The sequence below is a fragment of the Lytechinus pictus genome, chromosome 11 (genome assembly GCF_037042905.1).
Source record: "Lytechinus pictus isolate F3 Inbred chromosome 11, Lp3.0, whole genome shotgun sequence".
Taxonomy (NCBI): Eukaryota; Metazoa; Echinodermata; class Echinoidea; order Temnopleuroida; family Toxopneustidae; genus Lytechinus; species Lytechinus pictus.
Genome location: NC_087255.1, coordinates 13,023,392 through 13,050,651, shown reverse-complemented (window position 1 = coordinate 13,050,651; position 27,260 = coordinate 13,023,392). Strand labels below are relative to the sequence as shown.

The 27,260-nt window shown below is 36.2% G+C and overlaps 1 protein-coding gene across 24 annotated transcripts in view; it reads left to right on the top strand.

Moving 5' to 3' along the window:
* The first annotated feature begins 4,350 nt into the window (after positions 1 to 4,350).
* LOC129270837 (uncharacterized) overlaps positions 4,351 to 27,260 on the top strand; it is a 34,220-nt gene continuing 11,310 nt past the window's right edge. The window contains exons 1-12 of one of the 24 annotated variants that reach the window (XM_064106793.1): positions 4,552 to 4,770; positions 6,022 to 6,184; positions 11,287 to 11,366; positions 11,994 to 12,035; positions 12,399 to 13,795; positions 14,641 to 14,706; positions 17,341 to 17,406; positions 19,122 to 19,196; positions 22,026 to 22,097; positions 23,372 to 23,491; positions 23,994 to 24,133; positions 26,912 to 27,031. In XM_064106793.1, the coding sequence (XP_063962863.1) occupies positions 6,105 to 6,184; positions 11,287 to 11,366; positions 11,994 to 12,035; positions 12,399 to 13,795; positions 14,641 to 14,706; positions 17,341 to 17,406; positions 19,122 to 19,196; positions 22,026 to 22,097; positions 23,372 to 23,491; positions 23,994 to 24,133; positions 26,912 to 27,031 (2,258 nt within the window). In that variant the 5' untranslated portion in view covers positions 4,552 to 4,770; positions 6,022 to 6,104. Of the gene's footprint in view, positions 4,771 to 6,021; positions 6,185 to 11,286; positions 11,367 to 11,993; positions 12,036 to 12,398; positions 13,796 to 14,640; positions 14,707 to 17,340; positions 17,407 to 19,121; positions 19,197 to 22,025; positions 22,098 to 23,371; positions 23,492 to 23,993; positions 24,134 to 26,911; positions 27,032 to 27,260 lie in introns of all 24 variants that reach the window. The other 23 variants (XM_064106798.1, XM_064106795.1, XM_064106794.1 and 20 more) reach the window with 23 other exon arrangements.

Below are 27,260 nucleotides of genomic sequence, written 5' to 3'. Positions count from 1 at the left end.
ATTGAAGGGAAATTGGGACTAACTGAAGTCTGACATGTCTGAGAAGTAGAAGAAGAAGAAGAAAACGATAATAGAAAGTATGTGGTAAAATCTGGTATACTGAGTTCAAATAATTTGGCCAGATTGTTTCAAAACTTTACAGGACAAGTCCACCCCAACAAAAAACTGATTTGAATAGAAAGAGAAAAATCAAACAAGCATAATACTGAAAATTTCATCAAAATCGGATGTAAAATAAGAAAGATATAACATTTTAAAGTTTCGCTTAATTTCTCATAACAGTTATATGCACATCCAAATGAGGGGACCGATGACATCACCTACTCACTATTTATTTGGTATTTTTTATATGAAATATGAAATTTTTTATTTTCTCGTCATTGTCATGTGAAACAAAGTTTCATTCCTCCCTGAACACGTGCAATTCCATTATTTTAACATTTTGTGGTTCCAGCAAAGTTTTCCTAATTGTCAAATTCGTAAAAATTGAAATATTGTATAATTCCAACAATAAAAAACAAAAGAAATAGTGAGTGAGTGACATCATCGACTCTCTCATTTGCATATCACTGAGTTGAGCATAGGACTGTTGTGTGAAAAATAAGCGAAACTTTAAATTGTCATAACTTTCTTATTTTACATCCGATTTTGATGAAGTTTTCAGCGTTATTCATGTTTGATTTTTCTCTATTTATTTAAATCAACTTTTTTCGAGGATGGACTTGACCTTTAAGTACTCCTAATTTTTTTTTCTTCATTCATTTAATTTATATCATCCAAATTAATCTTAAACCTGAATGTTGATACTTAATTATTACGACAACACTATCAGCAAGGCGTGCCCAACCTGGAACGTATAGGAAATACAACATAAAGTATTGGCAAACATTCAATTTCAGTTACGTCCTCTTCGACTACATTTAAACTCTGTGATTTATAAGCATTAGTGTGCCCGAGAGGGGAAGGGTGTTCCAGAGCCCTCCCCCCCCCCCCCTTCCCCCCTCCCACCTGGACAGAAGTTGAATATTTTGGGGACTTGTCAGAATTTTTTAAAACGGAAGTACTCAATATAGATGTCGATCTCTTTGACCATTTTTTTTAGTTTTCAAAAATTTTGTGACGGAGAAGCGCTTCCGGAAATGGCAATTACAATTTTTCGTTTTTTGCTTATGAGAAAATGTCCCCCCTCCCCCCCCCCCCCCGAGAAGACGTTTCCTTGGTACGCCACTATATCTAATATTATTTGAAAGGCTTGTTCACTGTTGATGAGCTTCGGTACAGCTGTTAGGTTTATTTTATTCTACTTTAGAACGAGATTTCCGTCTTATTGTCAAATCAAATATACACTTTATAAATCAATAAAGTTACAAATAATGCAGTAATGACAAAATATATAATTAATATATGTGTAATAAAGCAACTTGAGATAATATCATAACGCAGGCGTCGCACGATTTTTGAAAGAGTGCTTATGAGAAGGGCACTTGATAAAATTTCTATTGACAATGAATATTAAATTCTTGTAAAATACAATTCTGAATAACAAATGACATTTTTTTCTCCAAAAAATGATAAAACATATTCACTTTCAATATAAATATTGCTGATTTTAGGTTAATGTGATTGAAAACAAATATCCCACCTTACATGTACTTCAAAGCTTTCCATAAACTCTATAATTCATAATTTTGACATCTGCAACGCTTCTGATTTCCCTTTATAAAAAAAAAGAAAATCAGAACCAATGTTTCAAAAATTGAATTATGCAGTTATGGAAAACTATCGCAAATAGCCTTTTGAGGGTTTTCTAAACATGCTTGAAATTCCATATTATGAGTATTCTATGATAAGAATTAATTCTCATTAATATTTAAGCTCTCTCTCTCTCTCTCTCTTCCTCTTCCCTCTTTTTTTTCTTACAATCATAATTTGCCATAAATTTGTATTTTTTAAAGGTCGACATTAAAGGGACCATTTGCTTTTTTTTGTTTAATACATTCCAATAAATATTTACCGTGCATTATTGTAAAGCATACCTTGGTACTTATCGATTATATATCCCAAATTCAATTGTATTATTGCATTTATATGTTTTTGTGATTTAGAATAAATAAACTTGAAAACTTTTGGAAACTTCCGCCGGAATGTCATGATAGGTTTCTACAGGTTACCGTTGTAAGCATTAACGACTGTATGTGCCCTTCACCGGGTTAAAATGTTTACATTTCTCCTGATTTGCATTTCCTTTTTATTTCATTAGGTATTTCACAAAGTCATTGTACTATTGTTGTGAAAATTAGTTGTTGTTTTTTTTTCTGCGACGATACCATGATTATGGTGAGGTATTAGAAAATGTGTGATATACGGTTAAATGTTTTTTTATCTAATATGCTTTTACCGGATTGCAGTAAAATAAAATATGTATAATTTTGATTCCCAATTAGGAGGAGAAGAGGCGAGTTTGGTCATCAAGTGGACCAGCCCCTCCCCCCGCCCTTTCTTCTTCACTTGTATACATTTAGTGGCGTAATGAACAAAAAATGAGGGAGCCAAACATGGCATATGGGGCAAAAATAGAGCTGCGAGAGAGCAAAACGAGGGGGCGTTTTTTACCTTTTTAATACAAAAAATATTTATTTTCTTGATACATTTTGACAAAATATTAAAAATATGATATCCCTATTTCACCACTTTTCCTTACCTTTTTCACTTATTTTCTTAGTCGTGAAACTTTTTAGGGGCATAGCCCTATGTTTGCTCTACTTTATTCATTTATCAATTTATAGTGGGGGTTTTATCAAACAAAAATTAAAATAAAAAAAATCGACAAAGCGATTCCATTCAAGTTTGATGCAACTCACGCCAAGGATTATGGCGGTAAATGTTGGCTATCATCTGTCAATCAATTTCAATTATGATATAACCACTATAAATCATTAATAGGGTTTTTTTACGTAATTCTAACTTTCTTTGTTTGCAGGTGTCCGCGAGTCATCCAGGGTCTTTCATTTGAGTTGCTTCGAATATAAAATTTTACCCACTAAAGGGCGCCCTTTTCCAAACATGTAGCTGAGTGTTTTGAGGCCGCTTGCTATCGATGTTACACTCTTAAAAACAAATCGGTCAAATTGACTGGACCAGTCAGGGGTGGATCCAGGATTTTCCAAGGGGGCACAATTCTGTTTCAACGGCATTTTTACATTACAAATTTTAATTTTGCTTCTCAAAGGGGGAGGGGCATGGGCCGGCTGTGCCACCCCCCCCCCCCCCCGTGGATCCGCCAGTGAGACCAGTAGATAGCCGGGTGCAACTGATATGAAAATCGCTGATAATCACATTTCTGAAATATATTCTAGTCAGAAATAACTCTGTTCTAGTAAAATATGACAAGAAAATACTAAAATGTGACTAGAATAACAGTTGCACCCAGCTGACCCGATTAACTAGTCATTCTTGACTGATTTGTTTTGTGTGAGTGTATTTGAGTTTTGTCAGACGTGTATCAATCAGATATGATTATTGACGTCTAGGACCGAACTTTAACGTCACCATCCGAAAGACGTGACCAGGGCTCGAACCTCGAACCTCTGCATCAATTTGTAGCATCCCCACATAGCTTGGATTATAGGCGCACGCCACAACGCCCAGTCCTACACGGTTATATTCATATAATATGGTTATATTCATATAATGAAGCTTTGGAGAAGGTTTATACAGTCAGTATTCAATGCTATTTGTTATAGAGGTCATTGTTTTTGCAACTTCATTGCATTTTTTTACAAACACGATAACTGATACTAAAAAAGCATTGGTTATACAACTTTGATGTTACTATAGTATTCTATTGAATAAGTTGTTTTACAATCAATTTTACCTCGTGTAGGATTATGACGTCATGGATACATGCATCTATTAATCATATTTATAGACGGATTCGGTGAGCATAAACCTTCAAAAGAGATTGCAATGCTGGTGACCACTTAAAAGAAGTTTTGACTGTAGACAGGTTTCTAAATCAGGGTGGAATCATGTGCAGATCCAGGATTTCCCAATGGACGGGGCATTTTTGTTCCGAAAAAAAAATGACGAGAAAAAAAGAGGTATGCCCGACATTTCCCACTACAAATATTTTTCTAGCGACTTTCACGGGGGGGGGGGGCACGGACCGAATGTGCACCCCCCCCCCCCCCCCGATCCGCCACTTGGTTGATTGAATATATAATCACATGCATGCAGACTTATTGTTCCAATTTTTAACCCTGGCTTTTCCTGTTTTGAGCTGTACACTAAAGGAAACCTATACCACTCGAGAAACCGAGCGAAGGCGGGTTCGCATGACAACAGGACGCTACCTAGAATCAGCTTTCACAAAATGCATATACCCCAACCTCGCCCGCACTCAAGTCGCCCATTCACCATTCACGCCATGGGGGCAAAGGTGGATTTTCGGTCTGTTATTCCTGCCAGTTCCGCCGTGTCCCTCAAAAGAGGGGCGTGCTCACTGGAGCGTCAAGGTAGGGGGTAAATAAGTGTCGAATTTCATTGTCCCCGTTTAGCTGGTGTTTACTCTCGCACAGGTAGTATGTGCCTGTTAAACTGTGTATTTCTAAAATGGAGTTAAACTGACACTAATGTCTGGCGCTTACAACACCATAAAACGATTTTGGAAACGCGTAATGGATGTATGACGTGAGTGGTCGTGCTTGAAAGTGCTCGTTTATTCGTAACTATACGGATTATATTTCATTTTTAGGAGTATATTTGATTGAGGTAAGTACAAAACCTACCTACATGACCTATGTCATGTATATAGAAGTAAGAGTAGTAGTAAGAGTACTATAGGCACCTTTCTCGATTTATATTGTAATATTCGTGCAATGTACATGTATAAGGGATAATAGCTGGTCATATATCGTGGCAATCTAACTTTCTCGACTGTTAATGTAATACTCATTGAACATCACTGCGTGATAAAACTAATTAAAAAATAATTGAAACACATGAATAGGGCGGCAAGGCAAATTATAAACAGTTTTAGGCTATCGATATGAATCTATTTTTAAGAGATCCATATTGGAGATTATAGCAAGTAATGTATGTGTTATAAGCCTCATTTAGTATTTCAATGTCACTACATGTAATGTGCCATGGAATGATGTGACATTGCTTGTTGCCATTTTATGAATGATATTACCAATTCACCAATGTAAGTTCATTGTATTTGCTCATCGATTTCTACATGCATGTCTGTATTTCTGATTTGTATGTTCAAAATGAATGAAATTGAATAAACCAATAATCCAAAAAAAAATGATTAAAGCAATTATTTTATTTCATGCATGGATAGTTGTGGTTTTTTCCATAGCAAGGAATTGAAACAAGCCTATATAGTTTGATGGTTTTAACACTCTATCATTACTGATTATCATTATTTTATTGTCATTTTTATACCATTCTCGTGTCTAAAACACGATTATTAATGACCGAATAAGTATTGCCTGTTTAAAGATAAATAACGTCAATAATAATTGACTTCGTTATCACTTTCCAGATTTAAGGAATCGGGAACTCGAACCTTTTGTTTTAGGTATTAAACTAAATAAAGACCAACATGAATCATAACGAAAATCAAAAGTAAACAATGGCAATTTAAAATTAGATACACCATGCATGCATTAAAAATGAGCACCCAATTCTTGATTCGTCAGCACTATCTTTTTATGGTAACTTTTTTATGCTTACACTGTATCATATTCAAATGTTTGTAGTATGGCATTTATGGCAGTTATGTGCGAATATAGATGATATGTATACATACTTTATATATATTCTACTGACATGACCTGACTGACGTGACTAAGTATCACAACAGTGATCTTAGAAGTTGGAGCACAAGCAACAAATAGGCCTATCGTCACATTTAATTTACCGATTATACGCCCAGTATATACATAATTATGAATTCAATGTAATGTAATAAATATATTAAGTTAAACATTTTTGTTCGTTCTGTCACTGAAGACGGTGAGAAGGCCTCTCGTAATTTTGGACGACGAAAAGGAGGATGAGGACGACGACCAGGAGATGACACGATGACGATCTAGATGTTTGCTCCCAGGACGCCACAGAACGGATCGAGGAACCAACCCAGGACATCGTCATCGAAGGCCAATAAAAACCAAAGGTAAGACGTCAGATTAAAAAAAAAAACGAAATACCAAAGATAGCTTTTGAAAGTGAATCTGATGTCAATTTTATCTGATTCTCAGGTTTAAATGGATTCAGTACCTCTGTGGAGGTTTGCAAATATCTGAGCTGTGGGGCCCTCTCTGCTATCACTGCATGACATTATGTTGCAAGAGGAAACCCTGAATATTATAATAGTTAAATTTATATCAAAACGAATCAGTCGAAATGACTAGATATTCGGGTCGGCTGGGTGCAACTGTTATTATAAATATATTTGACTATTTTCTAGTCGTATTTTACTAGAATTTAGATATTTCTGAATAGAATATACGTCAGAAATGTGACTAGACTTATCAGTCGCATCCAGCTGACTACTGATCTAGTCAATTTGACTGATTTGTTTTGAGAGTGTATAAAGCATCATTACATGATTCTCACTGGTATAAAGTTATTATCTTCCCTCCATATCCTATTATCGCAGTAATTTCGCGACCGAATAGCTCAAAATATCAGGTGTTTCCTGTCTGACCTAAAGGTCTGCAATTGTGATTACAGCATTAGCTTCAAGAGAAAAATCTATTTAGATCCTGTGTGAAGTTAAACGATCCCTTTACGGCGCAATTACTTCTGTGTGTCTTATTTGTTAATTTATTTCTATTTGCTGATATAAGATGATATATCATCATGTTAAATTAAACTCTTAAAACAGACGGGAACCATAGTTTTTAACTCTATGGTAGGAACCAACGTGAAATGACCACGATTGGATTTAATGATACACAGTCTGTCAGAAAAAAAAACTATAATTAATGTGAAAATGTAGATGCAAGTTATTGAAGTCGATTTTTTAAACGCGATTTACGATAGGCTTGTCACATATGCTTTTCAACAATATCAGGTGCGAAGCGTGTTCGTCAGGGTTAGATAGCAAACAATAGTCTACTATCGATCGCTCCTTTCTAGTATTGCTATTACGTAATGGCTGTTGTCTGCAAGACAATTGGATACATAGGCGAGGGACAATTAGGGCAATAATAAGAGAAATGGCCCTTGGGCTCAATATAGATTTGGGGGTGAGCAGATCAGTGTTGGTGCATTATCTGTATAAACATGGCATTCCTGAAAGTAATTATTTCTATCTTGTTTTGACTGTATTAAACGATCATGTCGGAAGTAGAGTAAAAACAACTCGATTGTTACAAGATAGGATGTAAAGCTAGGAAAGCTCAAGAATAAAAACCGGTAACAACCTCGTAAATACATAACAATTTGACAAAATGAAACAAAAAGCAAAACGATCAAATCCACCGATGACAAGTTAACTTGTTAGAATGAACATACATGTATAGGCTTTCCATCAGTGGCGTACCTAGGATTTTCCACAGGGGGGGCTAAAAAATAAAATAAAAAGGTCTTCAATAAAAAATGAAGGTTATTGTACCAGAAAAAAAAATTGACAAGCAAAAAAAAAATATAAAAATAAAAATAAAAGGTCTTCAAGCTCGTCAGGGGGGCAATAAAAGGTCTTTCAAGCTCGTCAGGGGGGGCAGTGATATGTATTTTGTATGGGTTGTGGCTCGTCAGGGGGGCAGAGTGCCCCCCTGCCCCCCCCCCCCCCCGTAGGTACGCTAGTGCTTTCCATTTAGGGTTTTAGACGTGCCCAAAATTCATTGCGAATGTGGAACTGCATACATTTTCATAAACGCATCAATATATTTTCACGTAGTTTTAGAAAAGATGTTTATATGGTAATAAATGGCTTTAAATGCTATATATACAAAAAAAATCAACTGAATGTAGAAAATATTGGCCTACTGACATGACTGACATGACTGATTTTCCATAGTTTCGATCATGGTTACATAGTATAATCTATATCTCAAGAGAGAGTGAACTTTTCTGTCCAAGTCTTATAAAAGGACATGACTTTATATGTCATTCAAGTACCATTTTTATTTCATGACCATCGGCAAATTGATTTAGATGGGCTAATGCAGCAGTCAAGTCTGCGGTATACGCTATCAGACATGGAATGGGGTCAGGGTTTTAAAAGATTTTTCATTTCATAATTATGGACAATTACACATACTTTGTTTAGTAGATCTATAATATGTTCTGTTTGATAACATATCATCTTTAATGATGAACGTCAGTCATAAGTATAGTACAGGGCATTGTTTGTCCAAAAGCAAACAAAGTAGTTTATGCATTAGCTCGAATTCGTTGCTATGTCGGTATACTCGATATACCGTCACGTGTCCTACAAGAAGGCATATACCACTCTCCTTGGGATTAAATTTAGACAACGTCAAGTGTCACTCTCCCAGACCCCGGTGTTGAATGGGTACCTGGTAAGATACGAAAGCTACTTGTATTATACCTAGCAGTTGAGTTTGAAAGCTCCAGCTGGAATGCTCCTCATGGAGTGGATAAAGTGCATATATTAACTGCGGGCAAAGAGAAATAAAAACGACTGGCGTAATATGATTATGTAAAGCGCATAAAACGACATCCCGATGTATGCGTTCTTGGTAACGGTACTATAATAAGTGAAAACTGGAAATTCGTATCAATTTTCAAAATATGTTAATGGCTTACTGCCTCACAGGCGTACTGGTTTGACCCCATCTAAAAATATTAACTACTTCAAGCCCCTACAGAGAGTTTTTATCGGAGTGGTTCACTTTAAGATAAAAATGGTCCTCGTTTGCATTTTTCCAATATCATGCCAAAGAAAGTCTGACGAGCAAAAAAAAGGCTATCATCTACAAACACAGTCCATACGTCTCCGCTAAAATGTTTTCATATATTGTAACATTCTTCGTTTCATTGTGACAATTGCCTCCAATTAATTAATTCGAAATCGATTTTTTGATCCCTCAACGCGCAAATCAATCCCTGGACCCCCACTTAATAATACAAATACAGATAAATCCATGATTTCTCTCACTAATTATCAAATCATACAAAGGAAGAATCTTTGCCCTCGCATTATCATCAGATCCTTTGTACTCAAATCATGACTCGCATATCACCCTACAGTCACACCTACGAAACTGTCTCCAAACCGACCGATGATATGCCATTGGAAATAACGTAATAGATTTGGTCGGGCTGGATCGGGCGCGCCGGTTGTGACTGCGGCAGTATGCAGTGGAAAAATAAAGGTCATTATCGATTAGTTGCATGAAATGTCATTGGAGACGAATTTGCGGTGTCAGTATACTATTGGCAGTTAATGACAATGACTAATACACACATACGTGAGATCGATCGAAACGTTAGAGTTGCAGAAGCAACAGCTTTACCTCAAATTATTCCGAAGTAAAATGCGGTTGTGGATGCTTTGAAATGTGGTAAGAACAAAAATACATCGATTTGCGTCATATTTCAACAATTTTCGGGTGAATATTGCATTGATGTTCTATACTAATAGTTGCAGTCGTAACGCATGATCTACGCCGCGCTGACCGCATACGCTCATGAATGACTTTATGTTATGGGTGTATTATAAACACTGGCATACGTATTGGGGGGGGGGCTTAGGGGCATGGCACCCCAAAAGCCCTACGACCAAGAAAAAAAAATGAGAATAGGGAGAAAATGAAATATAAGGAAACGAATTAGGGTAAGATATGATGTAGTTTTCTTTCATATTTTGTCAACATCTATCACACCATTAGATTTTAAATTAGTAAAAAATTATGTTCGCTTGTTTCACTAGCTCGGGACTTTCAAAAAATTTTGTCACACACGCCCGGTTGTGCCCCCTCAAAATTGTGGGCTCATTACGCTTCTTATTATAAAGAACGTTTTATTTTATTTAGTGATTGAATTTCTGTACATACTAATGTTGTATAGTCAGTCTGTCAATCTAAAATTACACAGCAAGAAATGTATATACACCTACGTGTAAACATTGTATGTGCGCGAGTCAAATTGTGAATGCATATATAAAATGCAAATATAACGGAGCCAAACTGTAAATACATATCAATTGAATGGTTAAACAAAATGCACTACATAAAAGAATTGGTGTGCCGTTACATAGTAACTCGACTCTTAGGACTGAACGTCACGCTTCGAACTTTGTTTGGCTGTTTGATGTGGAAATAGTAGCGTGTCAAAGGCATACGTCAACATTACAAAGGTCTTATTTAAAAAGAGACTGATCTTTGATTCATGTTGTAATTAATATCATTCATATGGATTAAAAACAAATATGAAGAAAAAAAATCGTGCCAACACTAACAAAATATCTGTAACTGAAAAATCATCATTCACTAAATCATCTGGGAAGATTGAGATGGTGTTTCCAGTCACTTTATATTTCACTTCTTTTATTCACTAAATTACGGGTTTTCGGGCACAACTTTTTTTTCTGGGCTTCAATTTTTATTACATAATACAGACCACTAGCGTACTTACGGGGGGGCAGAGGGGGCAGACTGCCCCCCCCCCCTGACGAGTCACAACCCATGCAAGGGACATATTCCTGCCCCCCCCCCCTGACAAGTCTTGAAGACGAAATCCTTTGTTTGTGGTTGAAGACCTTTTTTTTTTTTTTTCTTCTTGTCAAATTTTTTGGCGGACGAGATCCTATATTTGTGGTTGAAGACCTTTTTTTTCTTTTTTTGCTTGTCAAATTTTTTGGCGGACGAATTTGCCCCCCCCCCCCTGTGGAAAATCTTAGGTACGCCACTGATACAGACACAAGTTACAAACGGCAGTGTATCTCAGATTTTTAGGGAATCCCATAGTGTAAGATCAAATCTGTTTCACTTGGGTGCCAGAACATAAATAGGTACCCCGAAAATCGAGTAAGCGGTGAGACCAGCCTTTAGGCATCTCAACTCTATATCCTATAGAGTCTTGAATTCTGAAATATGCTATTTGTAAAAGATATTGACCCATATTTCAATCCCATAAGTGAAAGTGCTACCACATGGCGATCAATCTCCTCAAGATTTCAATTATACTATTTAAAAGCAACACTCGGCCTATTGGATTTGCTTTTAATTTCCTGTGATTCCACCCTAAGTTTCTTGATTATTTATTCTTCATTTGTTGTTTTTTATCATTGATTTTTTTTTACAGCAAGCCAAGATGTGAGGCTTGGGTTCCCCTTAACGGATGGGAGCAGAGCGATGATGCAGAGAGTGATGTCTTTTATCTAGGTGAGAACACCATCCCCCTTATCAGCCTATCACCTCCCCCCCCCCCCACCTCCACCACTATGATCACCACTGTCTAATTCCACGACCACCTTGAGTAAAAACAACTCAAGTTCCATAATCCCTATCCAATGAACTATTTAATCATCTAATCAAATAATCTATGTCAACTGTTATTCTAACAAGGATTACCAGCAGGTCATTTACAACATTATCACAATTGGCAGGGGACAATGTAATAATAATGGGCTTCTAAACATGCCTGTTTTCCGATAAAGCTCCTCAAGACATCCTGATTAATCATGACTTGTGTTAATCCAAACAGAACAGAGGTATGTATGGAGATTATTCTTTACCATACCTATACAGAACTGGGCATAATTCAGACTACCAGCTATATGTGATTTTTTTTCACCTGAACGTATCTTCCCCCTACCACCCCCCCCCCCCCCCGAAAAAAGTACAAAATTGTTTTGGAAATTGCGGCTTTTAAACGGCTTACAAATAACTTCAGATTATTTTACTGATCTTTATTTGGCCAACAGACCAATTTTTCCTTTTAATGTTCACTTGCAAAAATTTCATTCTGAACTTGATTGTTGTTTAACAATGTTATTTTTCTTTCTACAGCCATAGATGCCTGGGCCAAAAGAAACTCGAAGATTAAAGCAGGTAAAATATTTTGGATGTCTATTATTTCTAATTAAATATAATGACTTGGCTTTGATGAGCATTTGCTGAGAGGGTAGTCCTCATCGAAAATTATCCGGTACGGTCGAATGACAAAATATAATAATAGATCATCTCATCGCACAAGTTTACTTTCAACTTCAATAACTACCAGATATGTATCGTCTTCAGAGACGGCATTATGTACCTGGTCGTAGCTCATGACAAATCCACGAATTCTAGGTCATAATTATTGTGAATATTCTTACCCAGTCTTTGTTTACCGTAAAAAAATATCCTACCATTCCACCGAATGGCGTTTTTTTAATAAGATTTAATGAAATCATCTTCTTTCGATTATTTCAGATGCCCCAAAAGGGGTTCCTTCCTCCAAGTTATGGGAACCTTTCCTGTGCACAACTGACAATCAGTGCACCGGCATTCTGGATTTTGAAGCTTTCGTGAATGTCAGCCTGAGCTTGCACAAAGACGTTGACGTGAAGCAAGAGGAATGTCGGCAAGATGAAAAGAACAACTTCGGCAGAGACCTTAAAAATGATTCAAGTAAAACGACCAAAGCAGATGCCAAGGATGATGGTATTGGGAATGAGGTTGCCGAAGTTAAGATCCAGAATGAACAACCAAGCAAAATGTGCCAATCGGACAAGAAAGAACATGACCAATCAACCAAAGAGGAGAAATGCAATGAGGACGAGAAAATGAAGAATCATTTGAACAAGACGATCGGTACTGATACTAACAAGGATGACAACTCGTGCAAGGAGAAGATAGTCCACTTGGACACACCCGACAAAGTTACAAAGGATTTTAGAAACGTAGAGCACAAAGATACACAGTCCTCGGAAAACCTTGGTTTGGGCAGCCATGATCCTAGACCTTTGGAGGGTGCGGATGGTGAGGTAGTCAGCAGTGAAGGTGTACCTGACTGGAACGCACGCAATGGTGCATCTCACAGCGCCCCCGTGTCTCGAACGCAGCAGAGAGAACCGTTAAAGAGACGTCTCGGGTCTGCAGGGACCAAATCTGCAGAGGACAGACTTCGAATAACAGCTCTTAAGAAGGCCACAAAGACCAAGGTGAACTCAAAGAAAGTGTCGATCCCAGCCAACCCAGTAAAGATCTCGTACGCACATTCTGGAAACGCTCGGCCAGGTATCTTTGCTGGTGACCTACTTATGGGTGAGATGTCGGACAGCGCTGAGAACACTCATATTGAATCGCAGATAGATGATACCCCGAGAAGGACCTCACTGGATAATCGGTTGTTGATCGAGGAAGCCATCAACGACTCAAAGAAGATAAACTACATGACAAAGACTTCTGTGGTCAGCATTGGCGACCTATTATCCACTGCACCCCGTCTCGAAAGGCGGCTGGGGAAACATAGTAAAGGTCGTGAATCCATGTATGCTGCCATGGCGAACGAAAACGAGGATGCTTCCTCAAGAGACTCCTTTGGTACATTGTCTTCATCTCCTAGGCCGCCTGAAGACATCAGATCACCCTCTACCTCCAGTCTTCCACCTGTCCCGGTGACGAGCAGACATACTACACCAGTAAGAGATGTCCACTCTTCGGAGGGGCGGAAGCCTGGTTCCAAGCAGGCAGTAAACCTCCACTCCGCCAAGATCCCTGTTATAAGCTACCGAAAAGGGGTAAGCAGAGATTTTGAAATGGATGAGGAGGGGGATAAAGCCAATCGAGAAAGGGAGACGGATCTGGCTGATGTGCGTTATATCAAGGTAAGTAAGATCGTTTGATGTAGCATATTCTTTTAACTACTGCTTAAACTGTTTTTCTTTGTAGACTTACTTTTCCAGTCTTCACTATTGATCATGACTATTCTTTTCACTTAAAGGGGAAGTCCACCCTGACAAAAAGTTTATTGTAAAAATAGCAGAAAAAATGATAAAAAATATTGCCGAAGGTTTGAGAAAAATTCATCAAATAGTTAAAAAGTTATTAGAATTCCAATTATTTGATTTGTGACGTCATATGCGAGCAGCATTCCTACATAGCGAATGGTAAAAAATCAATGAAATGTCATTTTCTCAGAAAATTGAAAATGGTTTTCACTTTACTTTTTGTATATCAATAGACAAATCATTTCACACCCGATCTTGAATAAAAAACAAAAATAAGTCATCAGGAACCATGCAAAATTTGAAATTCATGCATTTTATATTACATAACACATGGGGCAGCTGCTCGTCTATGACGTCACAAATCCAAAACTTTGAACTCTAATAACTTTCTTACTCTTTAACGGATTTTCCTCAAATCTTCACCAATATTTTTTACTATTTTTTCTTCTATTTTTACAACAAAGTTTTCTTCAGGGTGAACTTCCCCTTTAAGTGATTCACAAACCTATGTTTGTTTATTTACACTCATTGTCCAACTGTCAAACCTACCATCGTTATGTTGAACTATCCTTAGAATTATAACTTGCTATTACTCTACACTAATTTATTATTTCCTTCAATTACAACCAATTTTGTTTCGAAGTCTTCCTGAATTAGTGCCAAATTTCGATTGAATCTAATTATTTCCATTGCCTATATCCACAAACTGAACTTAAATTCAGTATACCGACAGCATAATGAGTGCAATAGGAGAATCTACCGTGGACATGGACAAAAACTTAAACAATGTAAGTTAACGACTGTGTTCATGTTTATTTCTGCATATTAACCATAATGTGAACACAATATGGCTAAGTACACACTGAACATGAAACAGGGCCCGTTGCATAAAAGTTGTTATTACGGTAACTTTGCCACCCAATGGTAACTTGCAAAGAATCCTTGATTTTGTTTGGCTGATGAGCATTGTTACCATGGCAGTCACCATTGGATGGCAAAGTTACCATAATAGTAACTTTTATGCAACGGGACCCAAGTTATGCAAGGGATTTGAAATTACTCTACTGTAGATTTCTGAAATCTCTGCGACTGTGTTCATGAATATTTCTGCATATTAACTCTTAAACGTGTATATTAATTTGTTCGTAAATTAAAGTCACTTCAAAGTTTTTTTCGCACGAGGTAATTAATGTAATTGCATGCTCAAATTGTGAGGTATGATTTATCAGGTTGACAACAGATAGAACGACATCAGATCGACAACAAAAAGACAAACATTAGACGAACAACAGACGTACATCTGCTCGACAACAGACGGACATGTATCAGGTCTTTATCAGACCAAAATCACATCTACCCCAGACAGACTGACATCGCATCGACAACAGACAGACCGACATTATATCGACAACAGACAGATTGACATCGCATTGACAATAGACAAATTGACATCGCATTGACAATAGACAGACCAACATCAGATCATCGACAGCAGACAAACCGACATTACATCGGCAACGGACAGACCGACATTACATCGACAACAGACAGACTGACATCGGATCATCGACAATAGACAGACTAATATCGGATCAACAACAGACAGGCTAATGTCACATCGACAACAGACAGACATCAGATCGACAACAGCCGACAATACATTGACAACAGACTGATCGACATCGCATCGACAACAGACAGACCGACATTACATCAACAACAGACAGACTGGCATCACATCCACCACAAACAGACTGATATCACATCGACAACAGACAGACATCATATCGACAACAGACAGGCATCAGATCGACAATAGACTAACATCAGATCGACAACAGACAGACATCAGATTGACAACAGACGGACCGATATCAGATCGACAACAAACAGACATCAGACTGACAACAGATAGGTCGAAATCAGATCGGTAACAAACAGGCCTATATAAGATTGACAACAGACAGAGCGACATTATATTCACAACATGCATATACCAACAAGAGATCAAAATCAGAGTGTCAGAGCAATAGCGTGTTTGAAAGAAAAGGACTGTTCGAAAAGACAATCATCATATAGGGCCAATTATAGCTCTATCCGTCGTCCTTTTGTGAAACAGTGGTATCAAGTAACTTATAACACCCATCTGCCCATTGCAAAGCACTTTGTTTATCAGTGACCGTCTCACTTGGTATTTGTAGGTACCTTTAGGAGGTTTAACTTATGCACATGATTTCACTATGCTTTCGATCGCACCTTCCAGGCACTGAACACCTCTGTAAGAGTTGCCTGGCTCCGACTTGGCATTGTTTACATAGAAAGTTATACCAACGCGTTGGTCCAAGCAAGAATTAATGCATTTTGTACCCTCTGCTCCAAGAACAGTTTCATTCAAGAAAATTATGAACTACAGTCACCTACCCATTTAATTCAATTGTAATTTATATGTAAGATAAAATGTGGTGATAAACTATTTACTTCTCAAAAGTAGTCTGACTCTTCTGATTTGGAATCGACATCATTTTGTCCGTCAGTAACTTGCGTTCTCATTAATACTATTATTATACGAGATACCAATGTAAAGTGGTTACGAAGTTGGATTTATAGAATTAAGAAATATGATTTCATTTTGTAATTTTGTTTTGTTTGAAGATGATTATTAACCATCTCAAGAATCAAATTGTCACAATGCAACGATTGAAATGACAAATTATACATATTCATACGACCATTGTTGATAAAAAAATTATTATCAATTTTCCCCCTATTTCATGTCACTCTAAATGAATTTTAATCACTCTGGAAGGCTGTGATCTACCCCTATATATCCCCCCAATAGTTTAAAAACTTCTCAAGTTCACTTTTCATTCTCTGACACGTTTTATTCATTTGTTTTCAAGCACAACAAAGCACATGATTGTTTGATGAATGCATTTTGTACTATAAGCACCGCTCAAATTAACAGAGTTTTTTTTATCTCGTTAAAACTCGGCCTCTAACAACATGACACCTTTTTCTCGGCGTCTCCTCATTCCTGCAGCAATTATATTGGTTTACTCTATTGATGATTTTATATTTTTTCAACAAAAGCATAAAAACTATGTTTCATTAATTGTTTAGCAGTGTAACACATACATTTACAACCGAATACATTAAACAGTGAAGATGAAGATCAGGAAAAATATGTTGCGATATTGTGGTTTATCATTATCATATTACCTTAACTTTACATATATATGTATAGCGTATAGTCATGCATGCATAGTACGTATAGAGTATAGTCATGCATGCTTATTTATGATTTCTTATCAATCTGTTTTACCATGAACTCTCCTTTTCTTGGGTAGCTTGTTTTTATTTAGATCAATGCATGTTTATACTTTTGTATTCCTGCATCTCTTTCCTTGGTATTCACTGGCCAGAGGCTCCTCAAGTCCGCACTGTCACGGGGAAAGTCTCGGGTGCACTCGGCCGATCATGTCCGTCAGGTACAGGGATGTTCGTTCTCTATCTCTATGTTACAGTCCCATCAACGAAACGGACTCCAAAGCGATCGATGGTACGCCATTCGAAATAACATAAAAGCTTTGATCGGTCTTGAGTCGGTGGCGTTGATGTGATTGTAGCATGATATTGCCCGTTGCAAATGATGCGTCGTTTTACTTGCGCCACTAGCCTTGTCACGATCTCTATTATATCATGCGTCAATCTGAATGTGTTATGATTTGGGAGTCGTTTAACAAGCAGCATAGCGAGACCCAGTAGTAAAAAAATCAATTTCCTGTTCTGCTGGTTTTAGATTGGACATGTTTCTTACTTATTTTCTAGCAGGTGCCTCTTTGCATCCACCAAATTGAAATGGCAGTTTATCAACGACGCACTGTATGCAACGGGTGTACTAATTTCTTATTCCATTGAGCTGTCATTTGCTTGTGCTTTCATCCCATTTCATTTGGTGGTTTTCATTTTTATTCTTGCCATTCTTTGATTTCATTTCAAACTCAAACAAGTTCTCTCCTTTTTATTCTTTTGTCATCTTTTCCTGCTTCCCTTCTTCACTCGAATCTTGTCTCTCTGCTTTTCTTCATGCACCATTAGCCTCGGTCACCATGGTTACATGTCACGCTACGATAGCGGCCTTCTCTCGTGCTCTCCATAATATTATACCACCAGCACCTAAGATTCTTCCTTTTCTTTTTTTTTTCTATACTACTAAGAATAAGGAATACAATAAATCTTACATCTCTCTCATTGTGTATTACTTATAAATGATTCATACACCCCCTTGAGTATGATGCACATTATAGTTAGGCAAAGAATTTTAAGGCCTATATAAGGCCCTATATTATCTGTCAGGTATCCATATATCAGGAATTATACGGATTTCTGACACTCGAAAGTCATATATTTTGATACAATTTGGTGATGTGTGTGGTCTGATTAACGATATTATTGAAGACTGACCAGTGTATTGGTCAACATGTTCCAGAAATCTGGTAGATTTTGACCACATTGTGATCGGACTACTTACAACTTGGTTGATCAACCAATCTCTGTAAGAGTTTATGAAAGGGTTTTGAACGTATGCAGTCTAGCTAGAGTCTGGCATATAACGCGTGAAAATAACTCAAGTCTCTTGTTTGAAAATTATTATTTTCAATACTTTTACGCACACATTTTCATGTTTTGGTAGTTATAGAGATTGAAAAAGGGTATTGAAACGTAAGAACTGATTTAGTCTGTAATCACACTCGTCTCGGAGCAAATCCTTTGGGGTTAGCTGTACAATCCTTATAGAGTGCATTATAACTCTTTCTGGAGTGAACTGTATCTTTTTCCACTCTCAAAAGATGCAAATATCACTCCAAAAGGAGTAGTCCCTCGTCTCACTCCGAGAGAAATGTGATTCGGTATCAGATTAGCTCTTGCATGTAGCCTACAGAGTTGCTCATCATGAAGAATGACGTGAAATAACAGTAGCTTATTTCTCTTACGATTTTCTTAACATTTTTAAAGAGATTGTACTTTTTTATAGCTTAGACTAAAGATTTGTATCAAGTCTTTCGTCGTGACAAATATCCTTAAAACTGTTATTAAAGCCATACTTAGAGTCTTTTGCGGCAGTCGCGGATCTAACTTCTGTAACAATCTTGAGGGTTTAGAAATATCTGTAACCATAGCAACCGTGTCCTTATTTCCCAAGATTCCACAGGTAAACGATACAACAACTCACCAAACAACGAAATCGGGCGGGAAAAAAGATGAGCAAAAATCAAAGGTAGATTGTAGTCTGCCATGTCGGTTGGCGTGTGGATGCACTAACGCACTCATCAATATTACCCAAACATTTCCTCATTTTATTTTTAATTCAAAAGCATTTAATATTACACCCATGCAGCATTAACACCGGTGTTGATTTAACACCAGTGACATGTACACCTGTCACCTCCACAACACAATAATTTGTCTAGCTTAATATTCATGATTTGTATAATTACGATATTAAAGGACAAGTCCACCCCAACAAAAACTTGATTTGAATAAAAAGAGAAAAATTCAACAAGCATAACACTGAAAATTTCATCAAAATCGGATGTAAAATAAGAAAGTTATGACATTTTAAAGTTTCGCTTCATTTCACAAAACAGTTATATGCACATATCAGTGGGTATGAAAATGAGGGAACTGATGACATCACTCACTCACTATTTCTTTTGTATTTTATAATATGAAATATGAAATATTTTGATTTTCTCGTCATTGTCATGTGAAATGAAGTTTCATTCCTCCCTGAACACGTGGAATTCCATTATTTTAACATTTTGTGCTTCAGGCAAGGAGGTCCTAATCATCAAATTCGTAAAAATTGAAATATTGTATAATTCAAACAATAAAAAACAAAAGAAATAGTGAGTGAGTGACATCATCGACTCTCTCATTTGGATGTAACTGGCTCGTTCATATAACTATTTTGTTAAAAATAAGCGAAACTTTGAAATGTCATAACTTTCTTATTTTACATCCGATTTTGATGAAATTTTCAGCATTGTGCTTGTCTGAATTTTCTCTATTGATTCAAATCAACATTTTTATGAGGTGGACTTGACCTTTAACTGAAGGTTGTACATGTAATATTTACATATGGGAACCATTTTATGATCCTTAATGTTCAAGACCACCCCAGTCGAGGGTTGATTCGAATTAATAGAGAAAAATGAAACAAGACAGCGTAACCCTGAAAATTTCATCAAAATAGGATGTAAAATAAAAAGTTACGACATTTTAAAGTGTTTGTTATTTTGCACTAAACAGTTATATTCACAGCTCAGTGGTATGCAAATGAGAGAGTCAATGATGTCACTCACTCACTATCTCTTTGTTTGTCATTGTTTGACTTGAATAAATATTTCATTTTTACAGATTTGACAATATTGATTGAACCACGCAATGTTAAAACAATGGTATTTACACATGTTCAGGGAGGAATAAAAATTTGTTTCACATGACAATGAAGAGCAAATTGAAATATTTCATATAGTAAAATAGAAAGAAATAGTGAGTGGGTGATGTCATTGGTCCCCTCATTTGCATACTGACCAGATGTGCATATAACTGTTCCCTGAAATTAAGCGAAACTTAAAAACGTACGTCTGACTCAACTTATTTTATATCTGATTTTGATGACATTTTGAACTTATTTGATTTTTTTATTCACATCAGCTTTTTGTTGGGATGGACTTGTCCTTTGAGTCCAATTTGATATCAAATTAGTCTTTAAATTTGGAAGGTGTTTTGCAAACACTCATGAAAATCAGGTCAATTAGCATTTCGAACATGTTTCTTCCTAATGATTTATATTATTTATTATACGATTTTGTCTTGTTCTAACAGGGTTTTTGTGCTTCACAATGAGCAATTCATCACCACCATTGATTAATAAATTCATTAACGTTTTGATGTGTACAATATGGTTTCTTAACCAGCGATTCATTTATCCATTTTTATTTTTATTGTAATATGTTTTCTTCAAGCTTGCATTTCACCATACTCACAGGTCAAGGTTACCATCAAATTTTATAGCAGATCAATCAATTGGATTGAGCCATATTCAATAAAAAGTATTTGCTTTAAAACCGATAAAAGCTGTCAGACTCAACCGTTGAAACATAACGTGGTAAAACACGCGAGGGTTATTCATTACGTAACCATGGCAACATGTGAATGACGTCTCTTTAACTTGTAACACAGAGCTTATGGTTATCGTTGTCATTCATCTGCTCGTGTAAACAATTACGATTTCATTAAACAGGTTAAATGAAAAGTAAAAGTAGTTTCATCTGGGGACATTATTGTTTGGATGTTTTTCGTTTGTTGTTTTGTTTTGCAGTTTTACCTGCACATACATAAAATATGCTCACTGTGGATACATCTTCATAATGTTCATTATTGTATTCATAAATGAAATATTCATCATCATATTTTCGGTAGTTCGGCATTTATTTTTTGCCCGAGATATTTTATCGCTCCGCACAAAAAATGATAGACTTAACGTTAGGTTGGTGTCGGGGTTAATATCAGGATCCATGCTTTCAGTTTAACCTTTGATTATTGTCGGATAATAACTTCAGCGAATGCTATCGTATTTGATATCGGGGAGGGTTTTCTTGTGTGTAACACGGCGTTTGAAATGTATATTAACGTGATTAAGCGATTTGATAAAGATCATGGTTTCATGCATCTAAAAGAATCCTTAAATCATTACATTTTCTGCATGCAGTGTATCCCATCTACCCTCTCACCATGGAGCCATGGTTCAATACTAATTTGTGTTGCTTAAATGCCAAATTGGTGTTCCAACACCTCTCTGGTGTGGACCGACATAGATATACCAGGCTGGTGTTAAATTAACACCGGCGTTTATGCACATATCAGGATGATAATAAATTGACGTAAAAGAATATGTGTGCCGTATTTGTTTTTCATTCTTACTAGACGCCTTTCTCATGTTAATCTTTCTTTATTTCTTAAAATTTTCCTTTGCATGGCCTTGCTGCTTCTGGACGAAAATTTTCTCCTTTTTATCCAAAATTATTTTGGTAATGATCAGCTTCAAGTTGAATGCGATCGTGATAAAAATCGCTTAGTCTCACAAGTTCTTGGTAAACATAGATCTATGAGGGTAAGTTTGCTTCTCTCTTAACAAAAAAACTTTATTAACCTTCTTTCTATTTGAAATTTCCATTATCGTCTTTTCTTTTCTAAATATAGCTGTCGTAGCTCATTACACTGCAAAATCTCCGGTGTTGATTTAACACCAGCTCGGAATCTACATATGTCCACACAAGAGAAGTATTGAAACAACACCAGTATGGAATCAAACCGATGCTGTTTTAATACTAATTGGTGTTGTATAAACACCTATCTGGTGTTAGACCAAAAGGAAACTGGTGTTGTTTAACACTTCTTTGTGTGTGGACTGTGGACATATATAGATTCCGGGCTGGTGTTAAATCAACACCAGAGTTTTAGCAGTGTAGGTTTTCCCTCTGAAAATAAAAAAATGCGTTACATGCTGCAGTTCTGCAAAAAATAATGCTTAAATGTTTTGAAGTTATAATTGTATTATGTCATTCATTTTGTTCTACATTATTTGTTTGAAACATTTTTTTTTATTCATTTAGCTTTTCATAACTCTGAGAACATGCACCATTTTGAAATGAACTTCGATTGAAAATATGCTATTTTACGTCTGATATGATGATGATCATCATGAATGTACTAATCCTTCAATATGATATCAGTTGTAATGGATTTATGGATAAATATTTCTACTATTAAATAAGTGTAAGGTTTGATGTGGGGATGTACAATGATATGGAATTCATACATCGTATTTTCCAAGCTTATAGGATGTTGTCGATTTGCCTCCACGATTGAAATAATTACAAAAAATAAACGGTTATGAATAATGGTAATGGCTGTGATTCAGTAGTATAATTATAATCATTTGATTTAAGCACTGATTCTTGGACGATCTGTTGCTTGCCACGTTGGCTTTTTTGTTTGTTTTGATGTTTGAATGTTTTGGCAACTTGATATTATTTTTGTGTCACATTGATTTTTATTTGATGTCTGCTTTAGAGTGTGTCTTCGTTTTATTCATTTCTCCCTCTTGGGATCCATATATCAGTGGTGGGCCTTGATTTTTTTATTAAAGAAGTAGACGAATAAAGTTCAAATGAGAGAGGCGCAAAGGCCCCAACACCCCCCCCCCCCCCGAAAAATAGGGTAATGTTTTCTACTGTATCCGCTGTCTTTCTCCCTCAATCACCGCCTGTATTTTTCCAGGATCGTGGAAGAAAAATTGTTATCAACTTGAATGTAAATATTCAAATTAATTGAAGAAATCCTTTCCTTCTTTCCCCGATGTGTTTCTCTTTTTTTATTAAGCAGCGAGGTCCACCAGCATTTCGTCCACAAAGCTTCAAGACACCTCTTCAGCGGGCGGTGGAGAATGCTCATAAAAGGATGTATGGTCAGCACTATTATCTTTTCAACAACTCAGGGGCATCGGTGAGATGATACATTTTGAAAACTAAATTCTCATAACTTGAGATCATTCACAATAACGATTGTTATGTATTACACACATGTATTCAAATAATAAAAATTTTGACATAAAGGACGATGTTAAGCTGTTGTATATTTGTACTCCTTTATGATAAAGGATTTTGTATATAATTTATATTGAAAAATGTTGTTTTGTGATAATGGTAGGAAATAAATGTTTATTTGAATGAATATGAATTTCGATCTTAAAGAAATTCGAGAGACTTTAAACCAAAATGTCCTGGAGTGGGTTTTCATGTGGAAAATACAAGATGATTACAGAAAAGAACCCGGCAAAAACGAAGACATATTATGCCATAATCCAAATTTCAAAATGGACGTACAATAAAGTGTGTCGGTTCCACTTTTATATGTATGTTCATGCATTAACATTAATGGACATTACAAAAATTACGCCTAGTCTGTCCATGCATTACGACTTAAATGATTTTTTTTTTACTTTTAGGGTACTGAGAACGGAGAAGACATGCGCAATGGCATGGAAAGTGCAAAGACTCTCCGAGCTCAAAGTGCAAACGGAGAAACAACAAATGCTTACGTCTGGAAGGAGAATATCGAGAGTCAACAGCGACACAGACGCAAGGCGTAAGTCTAAGAAAAAAATAGTTTTAAAGTAGTATGCTGGATTTTGGGGTCAAGTCCAGCCTAGTAATAGGTTTATTTGAATTAAAACAGACAAATCATTATGCTGAAAATTTATCAAAATCGGATGTCGAATCAGAAACAGGGACCTCGGGGAAGAACAGATGGGCTATATTTAATAGCCCATCTGAAACGAGCCATCCCTACGATATATGTACAAGTTTTATATGTTGTATCATACTCATTATTTATGTTATGATTCTGTTATAGTAAATGATCTTACGATGTATATTTTGTTTGTATTTATATATTTTTATCGTGAATAAACCAAACCAAAAAAACAAAACCAAACCAAAATTATGGTAAAGTTTTGCTGATTTTCACAAAACACTTAGGTGATGTGCAAATGGGAGAACCGGTAACATCATACACTCACTATTTTTTATATTTTTTATATGAATTATAGATTATGTCAAGTTTTCGAGATCTGACAATAATCAAGGAGCTCCTTGCAATAATTAATACCTCGGTCACATTTGCTCTACGGTGGCCGTACGGCGAGCCGAAAACAGCATTTTTCTACAATAGCTACATTATACAGTTATAGGTGGTATGAATAATAATGAATAAAACGGCTGTTTTCGACTCGCTGGACGGCCGCCGTCGAGCAAATGTGACCGAGGTATAAGCTCTTCATTGAATCACACTAGGTTGGAAGTTAAAGGCAGTGCCACATACTCAGAAAGAAATCAAACCCCTTTTCCCATTTATAAGGAGGAAAATTTGCAATATTCCATAATTCAGATAATAAAATTAAAAAAACTAAAGATATGGTGAATGCATGATGTAATATGGGTTCCCTTCATTTGCAGGATGCGCATAAACAGTATAACTGTTTCATGAAGTTAATCGAAACGTTAAAACTTTCTTATCTTTTATCCGATTTTAGTAAAATTTTCACTGGTTGATCTTTCTCTTTTTATTCAAATCAGCATTTTGCTGGGATGCACTTGAACTTCTTTCATTCTTGATAGTAATACTGCATATTCATGATATGAGGGAGTTGTGGGAAGGGTTCATAATCATTTCAACCCCAGTATATTCACTAATCCAGTTGACATTGGTCATCGTAATAGCCTTTATATCTGTAACCTTATTATTTTATAAATTTATGAATTGATGCAGTCGCCAAAATCAATTCATGTTAAATGACACTCTGAAACCATTTCGAAATTATTTTGTCCAACATAGAAAAAATATATTTGGCATGCAATTTATTTAAGCAATATTAATATGGGGGGAAATGGTAAGGTGTCCTCAATGCTATGAATTGAAATTAAATTGATCTAAGCAAGACCCCCCCCCCCATCGGTTAAATTTGCAATTGATCAAAGCAAGACCCCCCTCCCCCCCCCCCCCCCCCTCCGACCTGAATGAGTTAGAAATCTTACTGTGACTGTTTCTCCATTATGCTCTCTTGCATTATACTACCGTATTATATTATGAAAGAAAGTTGTATTATTCTTGCATTACATTCATGAAATATTTCTTATTTTGCGCGGGCGTTGACCGCTATTCTTCAATATCTCTATTAAATTTTCTCTCGAATTTAATTTAATTTCGATCGTCGCTATCTCTGTAGTATTCCGCATCTATTTTATATATCATTCGATCCTTTCCTCTTCTATTCATCCATCCAGCTTACTGCTTTTCTCAAACTCAATAAGGTATTCAGCATTATTGATTGTTCATTCTCCATATACAAAGGTGCAGAAAATAACGCAGGTGTTGCTGTGAAATCTCCTCAGAAATTGCTATTAATAATATTCTCAGGTGGAAAGATTAGCATAAGGATGAAATAATATCCTTTTTTATCAAATCGCTGATAATACATAAATAGAATAATTCCTTATAGCGTTGCTTTGTTATGGGATTATACGCTGTGGAAGTGCGGGGTATATACTTATGATGTATCCACCCATGAGGGAGGGATGGATGGGGTACGTTTCCTGTTGTGATACGGAAAGTACTCTTAGCAGTTAGACAATATTCATCCAAGATTGGTGAGGGAAATGCCATAGAATGGATGGATGCACCACCCTAATCGAATTAAATATTCAATGATTTTTAATATTTATGATAACCTTTCTTTTACATTATTTGCATCATTAATAATAACACTATACTAATCATTATCTGTATATTAATAATTCATACGTATTTACTTTGGCCAGTTGCATTTCTAACGGCATTTATTTTGCATAATCATTTTTATGCTTACTTTTTATTTCATTTTTAAGTTTTGAGTTTACATCCAGAACCTTTTATACATGCCTTTCTGCGCAGAACAGGAAAACTGGGTACAGAATTTGAAACAAATATCTGATTTATTTTTTTCTCGGGGAGCCATTGGTTTAGAAACATTGGTCACTGTTGTCATCTCATTTTGGTGATTGTCATTTATCCATTGGGTATATCAGTCTGTTATCATTCTTTTTTATATCAATGATTTAGTTTGCGAGATAATGTCTTTTCTCCATGGCAAATTTAATTTATGCGATGGACTTCTCAATATGCATGATATGATTTTAAAAAATATCAGATATTTTGTATTGTTTTTAGATTATTCGTTGATTCTGGATATTCCGCTAATAACGTATGACTCTTTCTAAACTAATTATTGCAAAAGAAGAAAAAAATATATATAATTTAATCTAATCACATGCCTGTCTAACTCATTCTCATTGGCTGGCTTGCGTCACATGACTTACTAATCCCTAGGAATACAACCAGTGTACAGATCGGTGAAGTTCATGATATTCGTTGGCGACATTCGACGCACCCCCTGACCGCCTTGTCATCGGTTGTCGAACATTACGTCAACCAATCACTGGGCGCCGAGTGAGTTTTTGGTGGCGGCCGTTCTGTTTTCAAGGGGTGTTTCAAAGCCTGAGCACATCTCTTAGGGACTTTTTTCCCCAATGTTTTTCGACCACTTCTTTTATATTTTAATTCGTTCGATTCGATTTAACGATCAGAATCTATTTAAAATTTTCCAGCAAACGTCCAAAACGTCTAACAGCGCCTTTGTTGAGCGACGAAATTAGAAAACATTGCTATACCAATTAAC